Below are 25,381 nucleotides of genomic sequence, written 5' to 3' on the forward strand. Positions count from 1 at the left end.
TTCTCCTAAGTCCTAAGGGCAAACAAAGGTACAACTGTGCCGAAGTTCACTCTGGGAATGAGTTTTTTGAGCTTACTTACAGAGCATAGGTGAAAGGTAACTTACAAGAGTGTGGATGCTCCTCCTCCAATAGGCTGCATCTGAAAAGCATTACCAAGCGAGGATTAGGACTCCTCCAGAGCCCCATAGATGGAGACTCCTCCCCTGGCCTTTATACTCTAGCCCCTCCCTGAGTCCATATTACATACAACAGGTGGTAGGGAGCACCTGGAAACTCAGTTAGGATGTTGTGACTTCTCAACCCTCCATAAGAGGGTATGAACAGTAAACAATCTCAGATGGTATGATCTTTTGTAAGGAATTGCAGTTGAATGTCAAAAGATGGCAGTTACTTGGCTTGGAGGACAGTCATTTGTGGTAAGTAGTAAACCATAAAATCTGCCCAGTAAATATGGCATAAGAGGGGAATCATCTTTTGATGAAGATTCCAAAATGGAAAAGACGAATAAAAAGAATAGAACTAAAAGAAGTAACTCCTTAAGAGACTAGCAAAAGCTCAGATATGTACACTTAGGGTTGAGTGTGCCAACTCTTGCAATCTGTGTCCAAATATCGCAATCAGGTTTTAAGTGAAACATGACTAGCAACAGCTGAGTGGTATAAAAGTTAACTTTCTAATGTAAGATTATTGACTACAGGTAAGAGAGGTTACATATCAGAGGAGAAAACTGGTGGCTGCCATTTTCTTCCTATGGTCTTCACAGCCTCTTTGATGTCCTTATTTCTCAGTGTATAAATTACAGGATTCAGCATGGGGGTGACGACACTATACAGCACTGAGATCAATCTGTCTTTCTCTAGTGAATAAGATGAGATGGGCCGCACATATGTGAAGATGGCACTGCCGTAATAGAGAAGAACAATAAGCAGGTGGGAGGCACAGGTGGAAAATGCTTTGTGCCTCCCCTCAGAGGAGCGGATCCTCAGGATGGTTGAGATAATGTAAAGGTAGGAAAGGATGATGCACAGGAAAGGAGTCCAACCTATGAAGATCCCAATGGACAACAAAGCCAGTTCATTGATGGAAGTATCCCCACAAGACAAGATCAGCAAAGGGGGTATGTCACAGAAGAAATAATTGATCCGATTGTTACCACAGAAGGGCAGGTGGAAGGTCAGAACTGTGTGCACCACTGAGTTGAGAAACCCACCTGTCCAGCACGAGGCTGCTAACCAGCTGCACAGGGCCTTGTTCATGATAAATGAATACCTTAAAGGTTTGCAGATAGCAATGTATCGGTCATATGCCATTGCTGCCAGGAGTAGACACTCTGAGCCTACAAAGAAAATGAATGCAAAGAGTTGGACCACACAGCCTCCATAGGATATGGTTTTCTTCTCTGACAAAAGGTGCACCATCATCTGGGGGACGTTAGTAGTGGTGTAGCAGATGTCAATAAAGGCGAGGTTTCCTAGGAAATAATACATGGGTGTATGTAGGTGGGAATCAGCCATGGTCACCAAGATGATAAAAACATTCCCTCCTAAAGTGCATATGTAAGTCAGAAAGAAGATGGTGAAGAGTAAAAATTGCAGTTCATTCAGGTTGGAGAACCCCAAGATGATGAATTCATATGGAGCTGTTTGATTCTTTCCTTCCATGATGTCAGCTGCTTTCTCTTTGTAAATTTTACAAAAAGATGCATAGATAATAGCCTGCAAACCAAGAAAACAAGGGCTGTTATCAATAATGTCATCACCAACTACATTGGATACCAAACCACAAGTGGAACACTTCTTTGCAAGACACAACCCATACCTGCCACTCATGACATATATACATACTCCCAGTGTTTCACCCAGTAATCCAGTCCCTATGAAATACACAGTACTACTATTTTTAATTGAAAATAAACCACAGCAGGACTCTCTGTCATTGAAGGATGCTGTCTTGATAATGGCTAGGTCAAGCTCTTCTGCATTTTCTTGGTAATGTGTAGACACATTGCATGGTATAGTTTATAGAATGCCTGGGCTTCAGATCCTACAGTACAGCGATCTCTGCTCTTCCTTCCTATCATTGCATAAGAACATACAATATGTGTCTTTTTCTCATTAAAATTAATGTGTTTGCAGAAAGATTCAAGTCAATATACCACATAGGTATTTGTACATCCATGTTTGTTTCTGTACTTGTCACAATAACTACAAATGGAACCAACCTAAATATCTGCCAACAGATGATTGGATTTTTTTAAGTGTGATATATATATATATATATATATATATATATATATTGCATATATATATGCAATGAAATTTTATGGTAAATAATCAGTTAATATTATTCCATATAAATGCTTTAATCCTGAATTAGACATAAATCAATAATGCTGGTCTGACATTAGATACAGCAAATAGCTACAGTCATTTAAGGAAAGTGGTTTTACAAAGTAACTACCAGGCCAGAGAGATGGCTCAGCAAGTAAAGGAGATTGCAGACAAGGCTGAGGACTTGAGTTCAGGCTTCAGTACCCATCTGGTAAAAGGAAAGGTTCAGTTGCCTCAAGTTATCCTTTGACCTACACACACATGTGCACCACAGAACACCAAACACATGATAAATAAACAAGTAACTAAATAAATAGTAAAAAATATAGGTTATTTTTATCCTGTTGTTACCTATATTTCTGATTCTACTGAACATCATTGTTCAGTGTTAGAAGTGATTAAAAATATGGCAAACTTTTTTATTTCCCATTCTTATTAATGAATAACATTATTTCATTTACTTGGTGCCTGATAAATTTCAATAGTGAGCATGCTAAATTAGATTATCTGAGTTTGGGATCTTGTCACTTGTACTTTTATAAATTTTTCAAAGATTGATGCCTGTTTTAGTTACATTTCTATTGCTATGATAAACACCATAACCAAAAGAAACTTGGGGAGGAAAAGAGTTTGTTTGAGCTTTGTCCATCACTGAGGGAAATCAGGGCAGGAACTCAAGGCAGGAACCTGGAGGTAGGAAATGAAACAGAAGCCATGAAAAAGTGCTGCTTACTGGCTTGCTATCCAGGGTTTGTTCAGCTTGTTTTCTTACAACCCAGAACCACCTGCCTAGAGGTGGAGCCACCCACAGTGAGCTGGACCCTACCACAACAATCACTAAGAAAAAAAAAAGCTCTAGAAACTTTCTCACAATCTGGTGGGGGTATTTTGCCAAATGAGGCTCCCTCTTCCCAAATGATTCTAGCTTGTGTCAAGCTGACAATAAACTAACCAAGATGATACCAATCTTGGAAATTCAAGAGCCATTGGCTGATTCAAGATTCCCTTCCTGTTTGGCGAACCATTTTAAGTACTATATAGAGTTTTCTGCCACTATCTTTTTACTTGTTCATTTGGATGGCTGGTTGGTTGGTTGATTTGGTTTGGTTTTGAGATAGGGTCTCACCCTGTAGCACTGGCTGGCATTACTGCTCACTACGCAAACTAGACTGGCCTTGCATTTGTACAGATCAGCCTGCCTTTGGCTCCCAAACCATTAAGGGCATGTGACACCACACCTGGCTTCAGCTACTGGTTCACAAACCCAGTGGAATGCACAGCATTATCGCTCTCATTTTCTATGAATCACAGAATCAGCAGAAGTAACATAGCAGATGAAAAGACATTTTTCCTTCTCCCACAAGGATGTACATAAAATTGGTGGCAGAAATTTTAATTTGTTTTACTTAGTGACCGCAGAATGTTCTTTAAAAATACATTGTTTTGTTTTTAAGACAATTAAAGATCATACAATTGGATATTTTAACTACACCATTACAATTTTATAGTTTATTCTTTTACTTATTAATGTGCTATGTCCAGCCCCACTGAATCAACAATTAAAGCCTAATTGTTACCAAACATCCAGTCTTCTTCTACTTGAACACTTATTTTAAAAAATCAAATCCTAGTGTGTTTGTGCAATTCTTGGCCAAGCTGAATATTATTTCAAATTTTATGTTTGTGTTGGTAAAAGATACTCTTCCAGAGTCTAGGCTAAGTCAATTAATGAAAATATTTTTAATTACAAGGAAAATTACTACATAACAACCCAATTACCAAATTATACCATATATGTGTGTTTATGATGTTTATCACATAAATTATATAAATAAGATAAATAAAATGTAATTTTATTTTATGTCATTTTAAATAAAAGATAATATTTTGCATTTATTCAAACTATGTATTTTGTTGATTACCCTGACCTATACACAGTTTTACACATTTTACAAGTCTGAGGGGCCCCCAACTGGATCAGGCCCTCTGAATAGATCTCTGAAGTATTCGAAGGCCACCTGGCCAAACATCCTAATTGTCATGCTAGAAACACCATCCAAAGACTGAGGGAACCGGTCAGGCCCCAGGTGGAGCTCCAGGAGTCCAATTGGTGAGAAAGAGGAGGGTTTGTATGAGCGAGAATTGTTGAGACCAAGGTTGGAAAAAGCACAGGGACAAATATCCAAACGTAAGAAAACACATGAACTATGAACCAATAGCTGAGGAGACCCCAACTGGATCAGGCCCTCCGGATAAATAAGATAGTTGATTAGCTTGATCTGCTTGGGAGGCATCCAGACAGTGGGACCAGGTCCTGTCCTCAGTGCATGAACTGGCAGTTTGGAACCTGGGGCTTATACAGGGACACTTGGCTCAGCCTGGGAGGAGGGGACTGGACCTGCCGGGACTGAATCTACCAGGTTGAACTCAATCCTCAGGGGAGTCTTTGTCCTGGAGGAGATGGGAATGGGGGGTGGGCTGGGGGAAAGGCGTGGGGGGGGGGAGAACAAGGGAATCCATGGCTGATATGTAAAATTAAATTTAATAAATAAATTTAAAAAAAATTTACAAGTTTGAAAAGCAGTTTGTATTTTTATTGTTTCCTTCACTTCTTGTGAACTACTGTGAAGATTTTCAGTGGTGGGGAAGGCAAATTGGATAAAGATCTTCATTTTCATAATGTAATATCTCTCATAAAAAATAAATGAATTTAATGCTACAAGATTCATTCCACAACAGAAAAATGTCCAAATTCTATTCTCTGGTCCATATCTTATCCCAGTACTTATCACTGCCTCTGCTTTCAAGTTATTTTTTAAAAAGTTTTTGTACTTCTACAGAAAATTTAAGCCAATTCTGGAGGTTCATGTTTTCTGTTCATTTTATTTAGCAAACATGTTTCCATAACTTTTTGCCTGCTGCATATGGGCATGTTTACTAAAGATGACAAATAAGACAACATTTTATCATGCACTAAAACGGTATATTGAAGGTTGTCTTGCATAAAACAATTGGGTTGGAAAGAAATGGAGCAGCTGGGTGACATCAGGGGATGCAGTCTTTAAAATTCAAAATGAGCAAGAAAGACAAGTTTAGGATAATAACTGACATATGTTAAATACTTTTTAAAAGAGTCTTGTGATGAGTCTCATGGCATCTCATTCTGACACACACAAAAGTAAATATAAAAGGATATGCCAGGTTAAAAGAAAAAAGTTAAATAAATTATAGGGATTAAATAATTTTCATAAAATGATACTGATAAAAATGACAATATTGAGAGGTACATTTCATCAGTTTGAAGCCATGAGTGTACTGTGCTCCTGGTTTTACAAATGCTCTGTGGAATTGCTCACTGAAATAAAGACATCAGGAAGCATTCTAGAGATGGGGTAGATCATGGTTCAGTTGTGGCCATGTTAAACTGGAGGCATCTTTAAGATATCCACGAAAATATTTCTTGAGAGAATTGGTACTTGAACTTCAGAAGAAATGTATGTATTGGAGAGATAAATTGTAATACACCAACATGCATGTGCATGGGAGAGGATGAGTAGAGAAAAAAAGTAACATGGAGTTGAACATTTTTTAAGGACTCGATTAATTTGCCACACTGATTAAGTAAACAAAAAGACTGACAAGGAAAAAATAGTCGAATGAAGAAATCCAGGGAAGCACTGAATTGAAGTTGGAGTATAAAGCCTGGAACACAGAAGCTGTTTGTAAATACAGGAAAAGCCCTAGTTATCTCTCTTGACTGTTTCTCATGAGTTACTTTCCTGTTGATGACTGTCTCTTCTTGGACAGGCCTGATGACATGACATCCACAATCTACCTACAGATGAGTGACAGAGAAAGCAGCTGGGTCACCGTTCTACCTCCCACTTCAGTGTCAGCTTCACACTCAAGAACAAACTGCTTTCTCCAAGTAAGGCCCCAAGGCACATATTTTGACTCCTAGGAAAACACCCAAGACTCCTGTGCCCTGAGATCTTTTCTCCTATCCTTATTTGTTCCAGTCCATCAGCTCTCAGGTGGTAAAGTAGCTGTATAGGATAACTAAAACCATGAATGTTTCTCTCTAGGGTTACTTGCCTTAAACAATAAAGTTTTCTCAGGCTCGTCTTCATAAGTTTAGTATTTATAGATACTCAACTTGTATGTTTCTTCCTGACCCTCTTTCTGACTGCCAATCTTTATTTGTTCAAACCTCAATTTAAATGCCATCTTTCTCTTTAATTACAAAAGATGTTACTCCCATCCGGAAACTCTAGGGACCTTTGTTTCAATATCATCTACAAAATTTAAACACAATTTGTTTATTTTTTACTTTTATCACCTATTCTGACCATTAATATTTTCAGAATAGATACTCTGTCTTGTGTATTTTCTAATAGAATAATGAACATATGTCTTAAAACATTCAGCAATAGCCCAAACCTGTTAGAATGTCATATCCTAGTAAATTCCCCCCCAAAAAAAAGGGAAAGAAAGAAAGAAAGAAAGAAAGAAAGAAAGAAAGAAAGAAAGAAAGAAAGAAAGAAAGAAAGAGAGAGAAAGAAAGAAATGTACTTCTCTTATACCTGGTCAGAATGCTGAAGCACTTAGGGAAACGTTCCTAACAAACATATCACTATTCTCATAGAAATCAAAGGAGTTAAGAAATGTATTATTATAAAGAAGTGCTAAGGTGACACAGTTAACAAATTCACACTAAAACCAGAAAAACAGTCTTTCCATTTTCAAATAGAACCAAATCCTGTAAGTGGTCCCAAATGAAGTAGGTTAGCTCACCACCAAGCAATCTGTGCTCAATAAATCAAAGAGCAAATATTCACTCAGAGATACATGGGGAATGACCTATTTCTCTTGCAAAACTAGGAAACAATATAATACAAGAAAAAAAAACAGAAATTTTTTAGGAATCTTACATGCTAAGAACTCAAGAATGGTTTCTAAGCACCCATGGGGACAGTTTTTAAAAATATTCATGAGGAAAAAAACTGCCTCTCTGGGAACTTTCATTTCTAAGGGATCTAGTATCTCTCCTTATAAAGTGTACTCAAGAAAACAACCTTAGAAATGCAGAATCTTTATATAGCACAGATCATCAAAACTATATCTTCTGCAGAGCACTGGGGGGGGGGGAGTGTATCATCTGTTACTTATAATTGAGAGCACATAACAATCATATAAAATTGTCATACAAAAGCCCAACAATCAATAAGAGCTAGATGCAACAGTATTAGATGATTCTTGTAAGAAACTCAAAAGTGCCGGGCGGTGGTGGCGCACGCCTTTAATCCCAGCACTCGGGAGGCAGAGGCAGGCGGATCTCTGTGAGTTCGAGGTCAGCCTGGGCTACCAAGTGAGTTCCAAGAAAAGGCGCAAAGCTACACAGAGAAACCCTGTCTTGAAAAAAAACCAAAAAAAAAAAAAAAAAAAAGAAACTCAAAAGTATCTTCCTGACTATTCTCTGCAATCCAGTCAGTAGTTTAGTGCCGTTTATTGAATAAGGAATCAGCAGGCCAGCAAAGACCCATTACATGGAAATTAACCAACATTAAAGAATCTCCCCAGTTTGCACACTCAACCCATTCCAGCCCCTCTCATCCTGGGACAGAATGTTTGGATTCTTCACCTTAGAAGCCCTCTGGTCCTTACAATTTCCTCTCCCAGGACTCAGTCTTTCATCAAAAGATCAAGGCAAAAAAGTCTATCTCTGAGAATAATGGAGTTATAACTAAGCAAATAAAAACTACTTACTTAGCTATGATCAAAAGCACTCAGCAGGGATCACCACACAGACTCCAAGAGATGGTGCAGAAGTGCTTTTAAGAGTGCAGAGTAATATCCCTAGAGAGTCCTAGAGTGTCAAGAGCAGCCCCAGTCTCTGCAGGCCAGTTCATGTGACAGTGCCCTCCAGACACAGAAGAGCTCACATCCTGCTTTCATTTTGTTTTTCATATTTTCTTCCACAGGATGAGGCAGTTCCTTATGTGGAGCTGAGCAGCACAGAATTTGTTCTAGTTTCCTTCTTCCTTACTGTGACTTCAAGAGCTCCTGACTTCTTTCTGAAACTGATATCTTGACTGTGCCCAGTATATGTCTCTTTTCAGTACAATGTGAGAAAGTGAGAAAACCAGGCCAACACTGAGCACTGTTCCCCTCTGCACATTTCCCTTTTTCTCTTCCCCAGCTGCCACTCTGATGAAATGATAGCATTCTCTGAGCTTCAAATTCCTTGTTGAAAATAAAGATATGGGTATGGGTTTGTTTACATTTAAAGTATGGTTAAAGGGTTAATTTACAAGATATATAAAATTTAACATAGTGCCCAGATCTTTTATCTTTCCATCCAATACCGGGTTCAGCGTTCCAGTTTTATCCCCCTAAAATACATACATAAATATCTCCTATTTTATATAGCCTTGGTTTGGACATTTGTTCCCACTGGGTGTGTAAGGGGGGGGACCTTGGAGCAGGTGAAAATTTGCCTAACCTGTGAGCTGCAAAACCCACTGGTAACAAGCGGTAGTCGTTGGTATACAAGAGAAACGTCTAAAGAAAATGCAGTCCTGACACTAACATGCTCTTGGCCATCTACCGTCAGCCTTCAAACAGCATTCACTGTATAATGAGAGCAGAGGGAGCACAGTGAGGTCCAAATGTGACCCTTTACTACTGAAGCTGCCCAGGTAAATACCAATGTTAGAGACCTAGAAAGAAGATCCTCTATTTCCTTAGTTTTTCTTTTTTCTTTTTCCCTTTTGGTCTCCCTATTGACCCTAGTTTTTGTTCCTTTTTATTAATGTTTTATGATAGCATGGAGAATTATTTATGCATTCCTACATTTTTGAGACATAAGTATCACATTTGTTCCACCTTATCATCCCTCCTATACTCCCTTCCCTCATACCCAAAGCCTGCTGATCTACTTCCTCTCCACAAAATAGTCCCATCTTCCATAATTATGTCACATGCAATCCATTACCAACTTACTAACTCTCCCCTCCTTCCCCGCTCCTTTCCTTCTCCTCTAAGAAAATGTTCTTGTTTCTCATGGACTCATTTCTAGTTTCATGACCCATGTGTATCTATGGCCATACAATACATGCATGCATGCATACATACATACAAAATATGGAGAGAGATTATGCATATGAGACAAAACATTTGTTTTTCTGAGTCTGTCTGATTTCACTTAACATGGTGATTTCTGGTTCTAATCACATTTCTACAAATGCTGTGATCTAATTTCTTTTTCAAGTAAAAAGTCCACCATGTATATGTATCACATTTACACTACTCATTCATCTGTTGATGGAATTTAAGAGATTTCTACTTCATGGCTATTTTTTTAAGTGCAGCAAAAAGACAAACAAAAGATGCAAATATCTGGTATGACACCTTAAATTCTCCTGACATATACCTAAGAGACATACGGTTGGGTCATATAGTAGTTCTATTTTTGGATTTTTGATAAAGTTCTGTAACAATTTCCATAGTGTCTGCACCAGTTTACAATACCACCAGCAGCATTTGTTGTCATATATTTTATGATAACTATTCTGACTGGGGCAAAATAGAATCTCAAAACAATTCTAACTGGTAATTTCCCAGGATACGGATGTGAAATACTATCTCAAGTATTGTTGGCCAGTCCACTTTTATTTCTTCTTTTGGCTCACTTGTTTATTGATTGCACAATTGGAAGGGAATGGTGTTTTTCTTTGCAGTTCCTTATATATGCTATGTATCATTCTCTATCTAATACAGAGTTGATAAAAAGTTTCCATTTATAGGCTGTTTCTTCATTCTGTGATAGTTACTGTTGCTATACTGAAGCTCTATTATTTCATGTAATTGCATTTATCAATTCTTGGGATTTCTTTTTGTAATAGTACAGTCTTTTTCAGAAAACTTGAAGCTTTTTTCCTGCTTTTTTCCTCTACCAGTTTCAAAGTTTTAGATCTTATATTAAGATCATTGTTCCATTCTGAAATGATTTCCATCAAGAATATGAGATATGGGTTTTATAGTTTTTGTGTGAAGAAATCCAATTTCCTATAGTTCATATGTTAAAAAGTTTTCTTCAATATGTTTTTATATATTTTATACCTTTGTGAAAAATTATATGACTCTAGCTGTGTGGGTAAACTTCTGGATCCTCAGTTCTATTTCATGTTCCAAAAGCTTTTTTGCTAGTTCCGTTCTGTGTCTGCAATTATGGCTCTGTAATATAAACTGAGATCAAGTGTTGTAATGCCTCCAGAATTGTCTTTCTGCTTAGAATTCCTTTGGCTCTCTGAGTATTTAGCGTATCCATATGAACCTTGGGAATGTTTTTATAGTTTGGTTAAAAACATCATTACAATTTTGGTAATATGTTCATTTTACAACATTAATTCTGCCAAAATATGAGCATTCTATTTCCTAGCATCTCCTTCAGTTTCTTACTTTAGTATCTTAAATTTTTCTTTGTAAACGTCTTTCCCTTCCTTCATTAGGTTCATTCCTACATGTTTCATCTTTAGGAAACCAGTGTAAATGAGATATTTTTCATGATTCATTTGTCAGCTAGTTCATTTTCGTTCTGGTACTTTTTTAAAAAAGCGTTTATAAGAGTGTTCTGGCAAAGTTGTTAGGACCGTCTATGCATAGGCTCATGTCATCTACAAATTACGATAATTTGACTTCTTTTCCTATTTGTAATTCCTTCTTTTCTCTTGCCTCATTGACCTAGCTACAACCTCAAGTTCTATGTCAAATAAACATAGGGGGACAACTTGTCTTGTCCTCGATTTTAGAAGAAATGCTTTCATTTTTCTCATTTAGTATAATGTTGGCTATACATTTGTCAAATGTAACCTTTATTATAGCTTACTTTTACATGGGCTAACATACCCTAACCCTAACCCTAACCCCAACCCTAACCCTGATGGAGTTATTTTCCCTCTGATGACTTAACAGGTTGGATCAGAAAGGGCTCTGGGGACATTTTTCTCACTTTCTTGCCCAGTGTACTGTCTGATGCAGGTGACAGGTTACTATTATTGGGTTGAATTCCTGCCAGCTCCTCTTTCAGCAATGCTACAACTTCAGAAGTCACCCTCCCCTTTCTCCCATGAATCACCCACTTTCCACCCCCACATACTAACAGGAACATGACATTAAGAGTGTGGGCTTGGGAAATTCCCCAACAGTGGTACATTTCCACTAAATATTTTCTAGGACTCTGAGAGTACAGAAAGCAATGAAACCAAGGTAATCTCTCCTGGTTCACAAAGTATACACTCTGAATTTACCTGCCTAAAGCTGCCTCTGTCACTCTTCAAATACAGCTAGTAATTTTTTCCCAGGGGTATCGCAGCCTTTCCCATATGGCCGCATCCTTAGCTTCAGCCGCAGCACTACCTACTCCCCCTGATGTGTCTGTGAATCTGAGTCCAAATCAGTGGACACAGTGCTTCTTGGAGAAGGGGTGCTCACTTGCTTATTGACTGTAGATGGGAGGCATTTATGGTTCAAGACATAAAAATGTGTGGGCTTCTGCTCTTGATGGCCAAAAGGGTTGACTTTATAGTCTTCTTTGAAAATGATTTCCACCTGTGAACATGCAAGGAGCTGCAGAGAGTCCCTCGCCAGTGTCTGCTTGCTGCCCAGATCTTAAACCGTATTTTTGCAGAGTCCCAAATACTGTACCTGTGGAGTTTAGAAACATTTTGCCTTTCTCTTTGACTCTCCAAAGGGTATCTTCCTCTTCTCTGCTGCTTTGCCTAGTGCCTGGTGTCAAGGTACATTAATTTCTTTTACAAATCTAAGGGCAGTATATCTGGATTTCACTTCCTTCCTCCTCTTCACTGCTTCCTTCCCTACATTTCCACACTATTCATGCACACCTCACATTCTGTTTCAGACTCCAGGTGTCTATGAGCCACCACCTTTCCTGGATGGATTCACAGGGTAGTAAATTTGAGGCTCTGAGTTGCAAATAGCCTTGAAGAAGCTAACACTGGTGTCCTTTCACTGTTACAACAAAGATGGACATTCACATTGCTAAAAACAATTCTCCACACATACTGTTTTCAGGCTGATTTTTTCATATACTCAACCAACATAACAGGTTAAAAGCAGAAGTAGATAAGAAAATCCAGCAGTAAAAGACATGAAGAATTGTAGTGTGTGATAAAAAAAAAAAAAAACACTCGTCTCAGTATATTTTGGAAAATAGTTGTCTTTCATAAAACAATACTCCTATAATAGGCTAGTATAATCACTTAAGTGAATTATTTTTAAGGTTTTATTTCTAATGTGATAAATACTGAAAGAGACGAACCACAATTAGGAATTCACCCTAATTCTTAAAGCCATACAGAGACACTAAAACCTTAAAAATAATGTAACAATGAGCACTGGGTGCAGGTCAGGGGTCCGGGTAAAGGCCAGGGTACACAGAGAGAGGCTCCCGGAGTCTCCTTGGGTACCCGAGCAAAGGCATTTCTCACAACCCTGCAGTTTCCCTTCTTTTCTTGTAAGCCAAATGAAGACCTTCTGCACGGATACTGACGACTAGGCTCCATTTCTCATTCCTATTGGCTATCAGGTTCCTAGAGCCCTGCTGTTGTAGTTCCGGGTATGTAGTCACTGTGAACCTACAGGAACTTGACTCTCTCCAAATCCAGAGAATGGAGACTTCATTACTCCGCACTCTCCATCTGCTGCTGGGGGCTTCCCTTGCCCTGACCCAGACCTTTAAAGGTGAGTTCAGGTCTTGAGGGGAAGTCTTTTACAGGGAGAACACCTGGAAAGCCTGCCCAGCCAGACGCTCCCAGCGGGGCTGCCCGTACCCCACTCCCTTGAGCCCTGCACCTCCTGCTCCCCTTCCACGGTTTGCCCTGGGTCCCCATAGAAGGAGGGTCAAGCCAGACATCAAACTCTCGCTTCCCCCCAGGTTCCCACTCTTTGCGGTACTTTGACATCGCAATGTCAAGACCTAGCTTAGAGGAGACCCTCTACATGACCATTGGCTATGTGGACGACACAGAGTTCGTGCACTTCAACAGTGGGGCAGTGAATCCAAGGTTCGAGCCTCGGGTGCCCTGGATGGAGCAGGTGGGACAGGATTACTGGGATGACCAGACACACATTGGCAAAGCAGCAGAACTGCAGATTCGAGCATACTTTCAGAAACTGCAAGGCTACTACAACCAGAGCGAGAAAAGTGAGTGACCCTGGGCCCAGGTAGTGGCCAAGCCCCTTTCACATCCTCATGTCACCAGGTCCGAGGTTCAGCCTGAGGCTATGAGACCACACAGAGCCTTGTCCTGGAAGAGCTGAGGGGACTATGAGCTCTTTATGATTCTCAGTTTAGGGCCAAATCTGGTTGGGTGGGCAGGGAGGATGAAAGACCTGGGCCAAGTGGGTGAGACTGACTTGTGGGACTGGGCCAGGTTCTCACACCATCCAAAGGATGACTGGCTGCTACATTGGACCAGACGGGCACCTACTTCATGCATACCGTCAGTTTGGCTATGATGGGCAAGATTACCTCACCCTGAATGAGGATCTGAGCACCTGGACCGCGGCAGACATGGCAGCTCTAATCACCAAGCAAGAGTGGGAGGCAACTAATGAGGCTGAGCGCTGGAGGGTCTACTTGCAGGGGCCTTGCGTGGTGTGGCTCCTTAAATACCTGAAGATGGGAAATGAGACTCTTCTGCGCACAGGTACTAGGGGCAAAGAGACTCATCCTAATGAACTTGAGAAGGGAGGAAAATGGGATCAGCTGTAATTTTCTCTCTCTCTCTCTGTCTCTCTGTCTCTCTGTCTCTCTCTGTGTGTGTGTGTGTGTGTGTGTGTGTGTGTGTGTGTGTGTGTGTGTGTGTCTGACTCTGTCTCTTTGTCTCTGTCTCTGTCTTACACACACACATACACACGGGGGGAGGGGGGGAGGTGCATGATCCTGGGTTTCCTGGTCCAACATCAGAGAATGATTCTCCCGAGGGCTCATTCTTCTCTCAAAGTCTCAGTTCAGAGTCTGTCTCAGGACAGAAGAGGAGATCCCTAAAATTAATTGCCTTTCCCTTCAATCTGCAGTCCATTGTGAACCAGAGCCTCTCTCAGGTTAGATTTTCTGCTCTCACTCAGTGGTATAATATGGTTTCAGTGATATAGAGTCTCTCAGCCCCACTCAGTCAGGACAAGAGGTATTTTTTCCCTGATAACCTAGTCTCCTACCCTAGGCTGATTCACCTTGATTCTAGAATTGAAAACAAGTTATCTATTATTCCAGATGCCTGAGTACAGAGTGCTGTGTGGGATTGCACACCCCTCCCACCCTATTCTACTGACTATTCCCAAAATGGTCACGAGAATACCACTGAGCACTGCACCCCAAAATGTAAATGTGCAAATTTTCTAACTCTTCTCCCTCAGATCCCCCAAAAGGATATGTAACTCATCACCCCAGACCTGAAGGGGACATCATCCTGAGGTGCTGGGCCTTGGGCTTCTACCCTGCTGAGATCTCCCTGACCTGGCAGCGGGATGGGGAAGACTTGACTCAAGATATGGAGTTTGTGGAGACCAGGCCTTCGGGAGATGGAACCTTCCAGAAGTGGGCAGCTGTAGTGGTGTCTTCTGGAGAGGAACAAAAATACACATGCCTTGTGCACCATGAGGGGCTGCCTGAGCCCCTCACCCTGAGATGGAGTAAGTAGGGTGTGGGCACAGAGTCTGTTGTCAGGGAAAGCAGAAGTCCTTCTGGAGACCTTGAGCAGGGTCAAGGTTGAGATTTGGGGTCAGGATCCTACATTTTTCATTTCTTTCCAGGCAGGCCTCCCCAGTCTTTCACCCCCATCATAGTAGTTGTCCTTGGCCTGGTTCTCCTGGGAGCTTCGGTGGCTGCTGTTGTAATGTGGAAGAAGAGCTCAGGTAGGGAAAGGGGCAGCCTGGGCTTTCTTTCCAACTAGGGGACTCCAAGACCCAGATAGTTTTCTCTGCCTCCTTGATAGGAAGGGGTGTGGCCCATTACTTACCAAAGGCTCAATTCTGAATGCTGTAACCCCAAATCTCAAAAGACCAAAATGCCCAAAATACAATATTTTTGTCTTTAATTTTAATTTAGCTAAAAACAATGTTACATTTTAAAAGATATTTACTAAAAACTAAACAAACAAATGAAAAACATAAAAGCATGATAGAACAGGGACCACTTTACTCAATAAAATCAGTAATAGCATACACATTTGCATGTGTATAGTTTCAGATACACTCATAAAAGTCACATTGATGTATCATTGTGAGCAGATAAACCATATTCACAAAGACAGAATGTGTAAACGTATATCCCTACGGTTGTCAGTTGTATGTAAGGAGCAGTACACCTACAGTTGTCTGAAATACTGGGATATACAATATAAGTCTTCTAGAACATTAATCAAAACCCACAGTGGAATGAGCCGGGCGGTGGTGGCGCACGCCATTAATCTCAGCACTCAGGAGGCAGAGCCAGGTGGATCTCTGTGAGTTCAAGGCCAGCCTGGGCTACCAAGTGAGCTCCAGGAAAGGCGCAAAGCTACGCAGAGAAACCCTGTCTCGAAAAACCAAAAAAAAAAAAAAACCCCACAGTGGAGTATCACCAATATACAGTCACCAAAAGACCTAAGATCTTGAAAATTTTTATCTTATACCAATGCAGATGTACAAAAAGGATGCCTCCACTTATTGAAGATATTTCAGTCTTGCATACTTATACCATGCTCACAAACTCCACACTGTGATGCATCTTCACAGACTCAGTTTTGCCAAATATGTAAACTGAATTAGAGACCTTAGAAAACCTTTATACAATTAAACCTCCATTGTTAGAAATGCTGTACGAATGGAATACACAATATTTTTTAATTTAATTCTGAGTTTTTTTAAATAAAACTAAAACTAAACTTGATGTGGAAAAAAAAATATATCATGGGGCTAGATCAGTAACAGTTCATGGATACAATCCATAGAGCTGGTGGGCTTTAGCAATGATTAATTATACTTCGAAGAATTGAATCATAATGTGTGGAAGTCTGTGTAAAATAGCTGTGAACTTACTGTGAACTATGGATGAGGCAGACAGAATGCAGAATATTTTTCTGACGAAGTGGCCATCTAGAAAGAATTGCATAAAATGTGATAAGGGAATACCTTTCAAAGCAAGACATAAATAAAATGCCCTGATATGTCCACATCATCTCTGTGGGAAAGGCAAAGACCTGGGAGAAATATTCTTGTCTCTTTTCACATGGTCAAAGATGACAAGTCATAACACTAGATGTATTCCCTCACGGTACTTGTATTTGCTTAAGCTAACTGTAAACATCACATCATGTTTTGCTTGCTTTGGTAATAAAAATGAAAAGTGCTTTGTTTGCACTACTCGAGTGCAAATACCTAAAGTCCCCTGGTTCCCCACATAGGTCTTTTCAATATCCTTTGATCCTCAAAGACTTAGTCATGGGGCATGCCAACAGAAATGAAAAGCAGCTTTTTCTTCTTTGATCTGGCTATCCTTAGAGAATATGTTCACATTTACTTCCATGTGGTCCTTCTCAGTTTCAAGTGCTTGTATGATTGACAGACCCTGAGCTGAGCATGCCCTGTTATAGTTACCAGTCTGCTATGCCACACTTCTACATATGTAGAGGACTATTCTGCATGCATACATAGGCCACAAGTCAGCATAAAGAGCCTGGGGTGGGGGAAGGGTTATTCTGCATGTTCTTTCTAATCCTTTGTTTTAGTTAGGGTTTCTATTGCCATGATGAACCACCATGCCAAAAAGCAACTTGGGGAGGAAAGGGTTTATTTCTCTTGAACTTTTATATAACAGTTCATCATCAAAAGCAGTAAGGACACGAACTCAAACAGGGCAGGTAAGAGATGATGCATAAGTGCTGCTTACTGGCTTGCTCAGCCAGCTTTCTTATGGCACCTAAGACCACCAGCCCAGGTTTGACACCACCCACAATGGACTGGAGCATCCCCTATCAATCACTAATTAAGAAAATGCCCTACAGCCAGACTTTATAAAGCATTTTCTCAATTGAAGTTTTCTCCTCTCCTATGACTCTAACTTGTGTCAAGCTGACACAAAAAAACAGCCAGTACATCTTCTATGCACACATTTGTTTGCCAACCAATCACAGACTTCACCTGTTCCTTCAGACCCATAAAACTCTAAATCCTTAAAAATGTTTAGTATTGGGGCTGAAGAGCTGGTTAAGAGTGCTTACTGCTATTGCAGAGGTCTGTGATTTGTTTCCCAGCACCCACACCAGGAGCTTCACAACCTCCTATAACTTAAGGTCCAGGTGATACAATGCCATTCTCTCCACAGGCCCTGCAGACTCATTGTGCACATTAACTCACACAGGCATGTGCACATGCACAAACACCACACACACACACAAAGTAAAATACATAAATGTTTTGTATTAGAGTTTGTGGTATTCAGTGGTGTCTTTCAGAATTATGGTCAGCTCTGACTGGGATGTAAAGTCCACACCATATGCATGTGCAAACTTGATCTTGTGTGCAGATAATCTATCATAAATAACATAGAAAGATACAGGACAGATTTATCACCATGTATATTGTGGGCCTGATTCCCAGATGCTAGAGGTCAGAGAAGGTCCCTCTGAGGGCAGACTGCTGGAGGGCAGCTGCACATCACTCCACTTGCTTCTTCATTCTTCTCTGGATCTACAGTCAGAATTCTGAAATTCCCTGGTGTCAGGACTAGGATTTTTTTTTCTACACCCTAATGGCCCTGCTGCTTCCCTAGCCTCTCATAAATTGCTTTCTTCCCACAGGTCGAAGAAGACACAGATATGCTTAGGATACCAGTAAGTATGGTGGGGGGTAAAGTACATGGAGGAGCTCAGCTAGCTGATAATTCCTACCTTAGCCCCTTTAACCAGGTCTTGTTTTGTTCTGCCTCACGCAAGATACTTCCCAAGGATTTGATACATTTTTATGGGGCAAAACTTTGACGTGATAGAGGATATGAAATGGGAGGAGGATAGAGCAGAGAACAGACTCCTAGTTTATGGAGTGGGGACTCAAGTGACATTGAGAATATGTAATAGGCTATTTAAAGTATCACTAATCACAGAGATTGAGCTGAATTCCTTTCTGACTATTTTCTTCCACAGTATAAGACCATGCCCTATGTGATACAGATCCACACAGGATTTGTTTGGATCTCTTATCCTCCATGTGATGATTTCAAGAACTCCACTAAACAGAGAATTCTCAACAGAGGAGACTTCTTTTTCTGTAACTGGCATCTGACTGTGTCCAAGTGTCTGTCTACTGTCAGTACGGTGTGAGAAAGTAAGGAACTTAGCTCAACCCTGAGCACTAAACCCCATTCCAAGAGGATATGTCACTCCTCCTGTTTCAGCAAATGCAGGGATGGAAAGTCTCCAACCCCTACTGAGCTTTAGCTTTCCCTGAGTTGCAGCTTCTTACTTCCTTATGGAAAATAAGGATGTTGTCGGGTATGGTGGTACTCACCTTTAATCTCAGCACTCAGGAAACAGAGGTGGGTGGATCTCTATGAGTTCAAGGCCAGCCTAGTCTACAGAGTGAGTTCTAGGACAGCCAAGGCTACACATAGAGAAACCATGTCTCAAAAAAAATAATAATAATAAAAATAACAGCTGTAGGTGTGGGATTGCTTTTTAACTTCTGGATATAAGGTGTGATATATAGTTCATTAAAAGAGCAGAGTATTCACAAAACTTGACATGAAATAAAATCTGAAAACATCCAAGACCCATGTGTTTGATGTTCTGAGTGTTGCAGATTGGACAGGAAAAGAGCAGGGCTACAGAACGTGGCTAGGCTTGGCCAGGGCTCTGTCCTCTGTGGTTTTAGATGTAGTCATCCTTAACTAGGGCATTTTCACCTCCTCCATTCTTGACCTTCAGTATAATGTTGTTCCACCAAGACCTGTAATCACATGGCCTCAGAAATACCTGGGCCTTGCAGAAACAGCTCTCAGTCTCTGCTCAGGCCTAAATCCAGCTCTCAGGCTCCATCTTTGTGTCCTCACTTTTTATTTGTATGCATGATGCCTCTTCTAGTTCCTTAGCATGCTTTTAATCTCTTTCTTGTAGCTTGAGGGCTTCTCGCCAGGTTCCCCAAGCCCCGCAGTCCCACAATCCACTTATAAAATAATCACTCAGACGCTTATATCACTTATAAACTGTATGGCCGTGGCAGGCTTCTTGCTAATTGTTCTTTTATCTTAAATTAACCCATTTTTATAAATCTATAGCTTGCCACGTGGCTGGTGGCTTACCGGCGTCTCTACATGCTCTTCTCCTGGCGGTGGCTGCAGTCTCTCCCCCCCCCCCAGCCTTCCGCTTCCCAGAATTCTCCTCTCTCCTTGTCCCACCTACCTCCTGCCTGGTCATTGGCCATCAGTGTTTTATTTATATAGAACAATATCCACAGCACTTCCCCTTTTTTCTTTTTTTTAAAAAGGAAGGTTTTAACTTTAACATGGTAAAATAACATATAACAAAACAATTACCGAGCAAGAATTATAGTTACAATATTAAAGAAGATGTCCTATCTATCTTATATTTGTGAGTTTAAGGTTTTATATCTAACTTATCTTTTATCATAACTGAGGAAATTACAACTATCTAGTTTTCAACCACATCAAAGACCTGAGAAGGAACATAATGGTACCTGAGAAATGGAAGACGGATGCAAGCAACTTCGGGAATCTTGCAAGAGTAGACCAAGACAGCTGGCAGCCTGGACAGTCACCTGATGTTTCTCAGCATTGTTGGTGCATTCAAATTGGCTACAGGCCTAGAGTATCTGACAGACCATTTTCAGAAGCAGGAATTCTGAGAGACCATCTTACCCTGTCTTGGCAGAGTACAGTGGTCGCTTTCCTTGTGTCCCGCTTGTCCAGAAAGGACAGCATTGCATTTGTACTGTCAGCCGTCAAGGCAAGGGCAGTTCTTTGCCCAGTAGGCCATTTTGTGCCAAAAAGACAAACTTCCAAATGGAAATGTCTTAGAAGCCCAACATTCTCTCGGGATCAATTGGTGCAGCCAGGAGCAATTGTGTCTCACATCAACAGAATTTTAAGTTATTTAAATGCCATATTCTCTAGGTCTATGAAGTTTTTGAAGATTACCTATCTATCTGAAATATATCTATGTATACCTAGAAGACTTAACTAACATGGCTACAAATATGATTATCATAGATGACTGATTATTAATCTATTTTTAATCATCCATTACAATTTTAAATGAGTTAAACATAATACCTCAAACAAGAATAGAAATATATATATACAGTATAACAAAATTAACTTTAAGTTTGTATTAATAAACTAAAATTTATACCAATGTAAAACATTTTAAACATAAACTAAACTCTATACCAATGTAAAACATTTTAAACAAGTTGTTCTTTAAAAGTAGGTTCATTAATCTACCCTTTTATCTTATCATCTCCATATCCTCCTATATATCATATCCCCTTTTGTTTTTTAGAAAGAGATCACATTTTTAATCAACCTGTTTTAAATAAAAATATTGGTTTTTCTCTGTCCCACACCAGAGGGCTCTTCTGATTTGGGACACAAGAATCACTTAACCATTTTTTTTTTAAAAGCAATATGTCTGGGTTTAGAGGGGGAGTGAGCCAATTCCACCTCTAAAGCCAGCTTGGTATATTTGGGAATTTGGGCGTAGCATCTCTTACTACTTCCTGCTGGAGGGGGGGCGCTGTATCTTATGGGGACGCAAAGAAAATTTTAGACCTATGGGGTAGTCCGTGAGGCTGTATTGTGTGAACCAGTTGCCTTGAAACCGATCTGGATGTTGGATCATCTGGGCCATGGTGTCATCGGAGTCCTTTCAGGGGGTCTTGGCTGGTGAAACCTGATGTATCTTAATCTGGAACAAGTCCACAGCCTCTGGCTTTCTGTGGAAACAAAAGCAGAACCTCTTTTCCAAAGTAACATATCCTTATATCAAAATTTTGAAGTCAAGGTACCTTTAAAATATACATTTTGGCATAACTCAACAGGTTTTGTAATCAAATGTTTTTCTTTTGTTATGAATATCAAAGAGAACATAATCCAGATTCTCTGTGTGGTAGCCATCTTTATGTGGCTTATGTTTTATATTACCTTGAGCCTTGAGCCTATTGCTTTAAACTGTACCATTGTAAGCCTGAAACGGCGCTGTGGCTGCTGGCTCCGCCCACTTCAGCTTCCCAACATGGCAGTGGTACGTTTTCCGCCAGCTCTGGGAGTCATCAAGTCTCAGAAATAGTGGGTCTAAGCTTTTATCAAAGCAGCGTGTAGCCCAGAAACCTCTTTTTTTTTTTTTTTTTAAAATACTAGTAAAGACTAAATCTACCATACAGCTTAATTTGCCACTGGCAGATGCCTCATTTCCGCCATACTGCCGGTCAAACGCACCCGCCAGGAACCCGCCAGTGTCCAAACTTGCGTTTTGCCGCATCTAGCTGCCTATATGAGACAAGAAGCAGGAACCTGGTTTTGGCTCTGTTTAGAATTGGTTATTAAATATTCTCAGGTTTAAGGTGGAAACTCGAGCCGTTGGGCGCCATTTGTAGCTTGAGGGCTTCTCGCCAGGTTCCCCAAGCCCCGCAGTCCCACAATCCACTTATAAAATAATCACTCAGACGCTTATATCACTTATAAACTGTATGGCCGTGGCAGGCTTCTTGCTAATTGTTCTTTTATCTTAAATTAACCCATTTTTATAAATCTATAGCTTGCCACGTGGCTGGTGGCTTACCGGCGTCTCTACATGCTCTTCTCCTGGCGGTGGCTGCAGTCTCTCCCCCCCAGCCTTCCGCTTCCCAGAATTCTCCTCTCTCCTTGTCCCACCTACCTCCTGCCTGGTCATTGGCCATCAGTGTTTTATTTATATAGAACAATATCCACAGCACTTTCTCCTCCGCATGTCTTCATCACTGACAAAATGGGGTGTTTTGTCTATCATTGTCCCCAAAAGACCCAGGGAAGGTCCTAAAAGCAGATGGGCTCAACTAGAGAAGTGCATTTTCAAGCTTCTTTAACTCTTTCCTTCCTGCAGTGCTGTTTCATGGATTGAATTATCCATCTCTTCTGCAATCTTTTTAATGAATCCAAATCTTAAATTAGCAAAGAAGGGGATATTTAGTAAACTTACATAAAATCATATTAAAGTGCTGTTTCCTTTGCTTACCCATCCCTTTTCTTGCTCTGAGCTCTTGTAAGGCCCTGCTCAATCCCAAGATCATGAATATATATATATATATATATATATATGTGTGTGTGTATGTGTGTGTGTGTGTAGTTTAAGTTTTTATGGGGATGTAAAACCCAACCCATAGATCAAGTATTCTTTATTTTACCACCACTTATGCTAGGCAATACTCTACTAGGCACTCTGCTCCCAGCCATTTTGAGGCAGAGTCTCACAATATGCCTCAGGCTGGCTTTGAACTCTCAATCTTCCTGCCTCGATCTTCTAAGTGCTTAGATGAGTTATACATTTTTAAGTAAGAAGTGTATGCATAAACTATGGAATGTGAAGACTGTCTTAGAAAGAACAAAGAGAAGGGAAAGAAAGACAGCAACACTTCTGAGGAAGCTCATGTGTCTTTGAGCTCGGGGTGAGGGGATCCTGTGCTGCAGGGGCCACGGAGCAAGGCTGGCCTAAGTCACATCAGGAAAAATCCTGCCTGCAGGAGTGGGAGTGCCTCTATAGTGATCACTGATTCAGATAACATTTCATGAACATTTTCTACAAGATGTAAAATTTTGATATATAGGATAAAACAAAGAACTGAATACAGGCTTGTAAACCACCCCTCGTGAGACGTGTGTTCTAGTGAGAAGTGGCACATGGTACACGCTGTGGAGTAATAAGTGAGGCTGGCGATCACGTTATGAGGTGGTAAATGTTACAGGGAAGGATATTCAGAGTGTAAGTGTGGGTTCAGGGAAGATAGCTATTTTACTGGAGTGGTGGTCAGTGTGCACCTCATTGGAAAGGTCAGCTATAAGGACAAATAGAAAGAAAATGAGAAAATTGGTCATAAGAATGTCTTCAGGACATTTTTCTCAAAGCAAGGGGATCCTTCGGTACTGTCAGGGGAGGATCTTAGCTATGTTCTAGAGAGATATAGGTTCTAGGGTTGGTGAGCAGTCACTGAGAGGAGTTCAGAGGCACAGCTGGTCTTGTAAGTCTAAAACAGACCAGAAGGATGATTAGTGTGATGAGGCAGTTTTAAACAAACATTATATGTGACTATTTTGCAAGGATCACTCCAGCTTCACAGATGAGAATAGAATTAAAGCAGACAGACTGGCAAGACTGGTATGATGTTGGGAACAGCACAGGAAACTATCCAGTCTTCCAGATGACAATTGGTGATGTTGATTCCTGGAGCTGTTTATGAATAGCTGAGATAATGAAAATGATGGCATGGTCTATGCATTTTGAAGATGAATTTTATGGCTTCTATTACTAGACCAAATCCAGAATATTTTTTTTTTAAAAAAAAAAGGGTAAAAAAAAATACATTAAAATGATGTTAACGTGATTACAAAGATGGAATTACCTTCAGCTGAGAAGCGTAGGATCCTGACAGAGTATATGTGACAAGAGTGTCAGTGGAGGATATGCTGAGTTGAAGGGATAAAGGCCTCTTCCACCGTGCCCAGTTTATGCAATGAATAGAACCCAGCACAGATGGAGAGATGTTGGTAAGAAGAGTTTTTATTAGATGGCAGACTTGGGAGATATTTTGTACAACAGAGTAACTCTAGTCTTACAACAATTAATTGTACATTTTAAAGTTGCTAAAAGAATAGATATTAATTGTACTCCTCAAAAATTATTTATAGCTTGGTGGTATTGCTAGTGCACAAAATCATATACATATTAATCAGCTTTATTTAATCATTCCACTGTGCATTTACATACAAACATCTTGCTATACATAATAAATATACAATTTTTATTTGTTAATTAAATTATGCTAATATACTTTAATCTATACTGATATATCAGCTCCTCTCAAACTCATCTTTGCATGTTGCATTAACTTCTTGGGAAGATGAGAAAAAAAAAACAATATTTGTTCACCTCAGATAGGGTACTAATAACAGACTAAAGAACTTATTCCTAAAAATCTAACTTGATAAATTAAGAAGCTGAATTAGTGTTACTTATAGGAACATGTATGAAGACCTACCTACAAGAGTGAAGAAGCACCTCCCTCTAACTGAATAACCATTATTAGTATGTAACCTTGGCGAAGGACAGATACTCTTGTTTATAGTACATTGACCACATGCTGCCTTGATAGACACCTCCTGTATCCCTTATATGCTGTCTTGTGACTTGATGTCATTTATCTTGCATGACCCTATGTCCCACCCCTAACACCTCATAAAACAAAAAGAAATAATAATGCCAAAAACAAAAACTGTCTGCAGGTGGATACTAAACATTTTTGTCTTCTCTTTGCTTCAATTCTTAAGGCTTCAGCTGTTTGGAGGGAGATTATGAGGCTAGTTGGTCACTAGGTAGCTGTTCTTGATATTTTATCTGGGGGTAAAACATTTGGGGGCCTTTGGATCCTCAAGTGTTTAGGAAACAGTTACCTGCTTTTCACAAGGCTTGGGTCTCCCTTCATGCTCTAACTTCTGCATTCATGGCTCTCTGCCTCCCTCTTCTGAGTAGAGAAGGGCAGAATATCCCAAGAAGGGCCTGATATCCAATGATTCTCATGGCTATCTTCAGTCCCTCACCCTCTTCTTGCACTTGCTAATCCCAAGAATCTCTTCATCTTTAGTTTTATGAAATGTACAGCAATTAGTTGTTGTCTACAGTCACCCAACTGGGCAAAGCACACCAGAACTTCCTTATTATAACTAACTTGGTACCTACTGATCAACCTCTTTCCAACCCACGTTCACCAGTACTTTCCCCAGCCTTTG

The 25,381-nt window shown here is 40.2% G+C and overlaps 2 protein-coding genes across 3 annotated transcripts; one reads left to right on the forward strand and one right to left on the reverse strand.

Annotated features, from left to right (window-relative positions):
* Window positions 1-648: 648 nt before the first annotated feature.
* LOC114682639 (olfactory receptor 5V1) lies at window positions 649-1,709 on the reverse strand. The gene has a single exon (XM_028856608.1). The coding sequence runs from the start codon at window positions 1,660-1,662 to the stop codon at window positions 709-711; it is 954 nt and encodes a 317-aa protein (XP_028712441.1). The 5' UTR covers window positions 1,663-1,709; the 3' UTR covers window positions 649-708.
* An 11,235-nt stretch (window positions 1,710-12,944) lies between these two features.
* LOC114682666 (saoe class I histocompatibility antigen, A alpha chain-like) lies at window positions 12,945-19,158 on the forward strand. Of its 2 annotated transcripts, XM_028856637.2 has the most exons (7): window positions 12,945-13,092; window positions 13,286-13,555; window positions 13,785-14,060; window positions 14,770-15,045; window positions 15,166-15,267; window positions 18,192-18,224; window positions 18,534-19,158. In XM_028856637.2, the coding sequence occupies exons 1-6, from the start codon at window positions 13,020-13,022 to the stop codon at window positions 18,215-18,217; spliced, it is 1,023 nt and encodes a 340-aa protein (XP_028712470.1). In that variant the 5' UTR covers window positions 12,945-13,019; the 3' UTR covers window positions 18,218-18,224; window positions 18,534-19,158. The 2 variants fall into 2 exon arrangements, with proteins under 2 accessions (XP_028712470.1, XP_028712469.1); XM_028856636.2 differs by lacking the exons at window positions 18,192-18,224; window positions 18,534-19,158 and having other exon boundaries at window positions 15,166-15,846.
* Window positions 19,159-25,381: the final 6,223 nt, after the last annotated feature.

Source organism: Peromyscus leucopus, chromosome 16_21 (assembly GCF_004664715.2).
Source record: "Peromyscus leucopus breed LL Stock chromosome 16_21, UCI_PerLeu_2.1, whole genome shotgun sequence".
In the NCBI taxonomy this organism is placed as follows: Eukaryota; Metazoa; Chordata; class Mammalia; order Rodentia; family Cricetidae; genus Peromyscus; species Peromyscus leucopus.

Excerpts from the sequence above, each read along its gene's own strand:
- LOC114682666 (XM_028856636.2), top strand. The coding sequence starts at position 13,020 with ATGGAGACTTCATTACTCCGCACTCTCCATCTGCTGCTGGGGGCTTCC. Across the intron at positions 13,093-13,285 it reads CCTGACCCAGACCTTTAAAG|GTTCCCACTCTTTGCGGTAC; the intron begins GTGAGTTCAGGT and ends GCTTCCCCCCAG. Across the intron at positions 15,046-15,165 it reads GCCCCTCACCCTGAGATGGA|GCAGGCCTCCCCAGTCTTTC; the intron begins GTAAGTAGGGTG and ends ATTTCTTTCCAG.
- LOC114682639 (XM_028856608.1), bottom strand. The coding sequence starts at position 1,662 with ATGGAAGGAAAGAATCAAACAGCTCCATATGAATTCATCATCTTGGGG.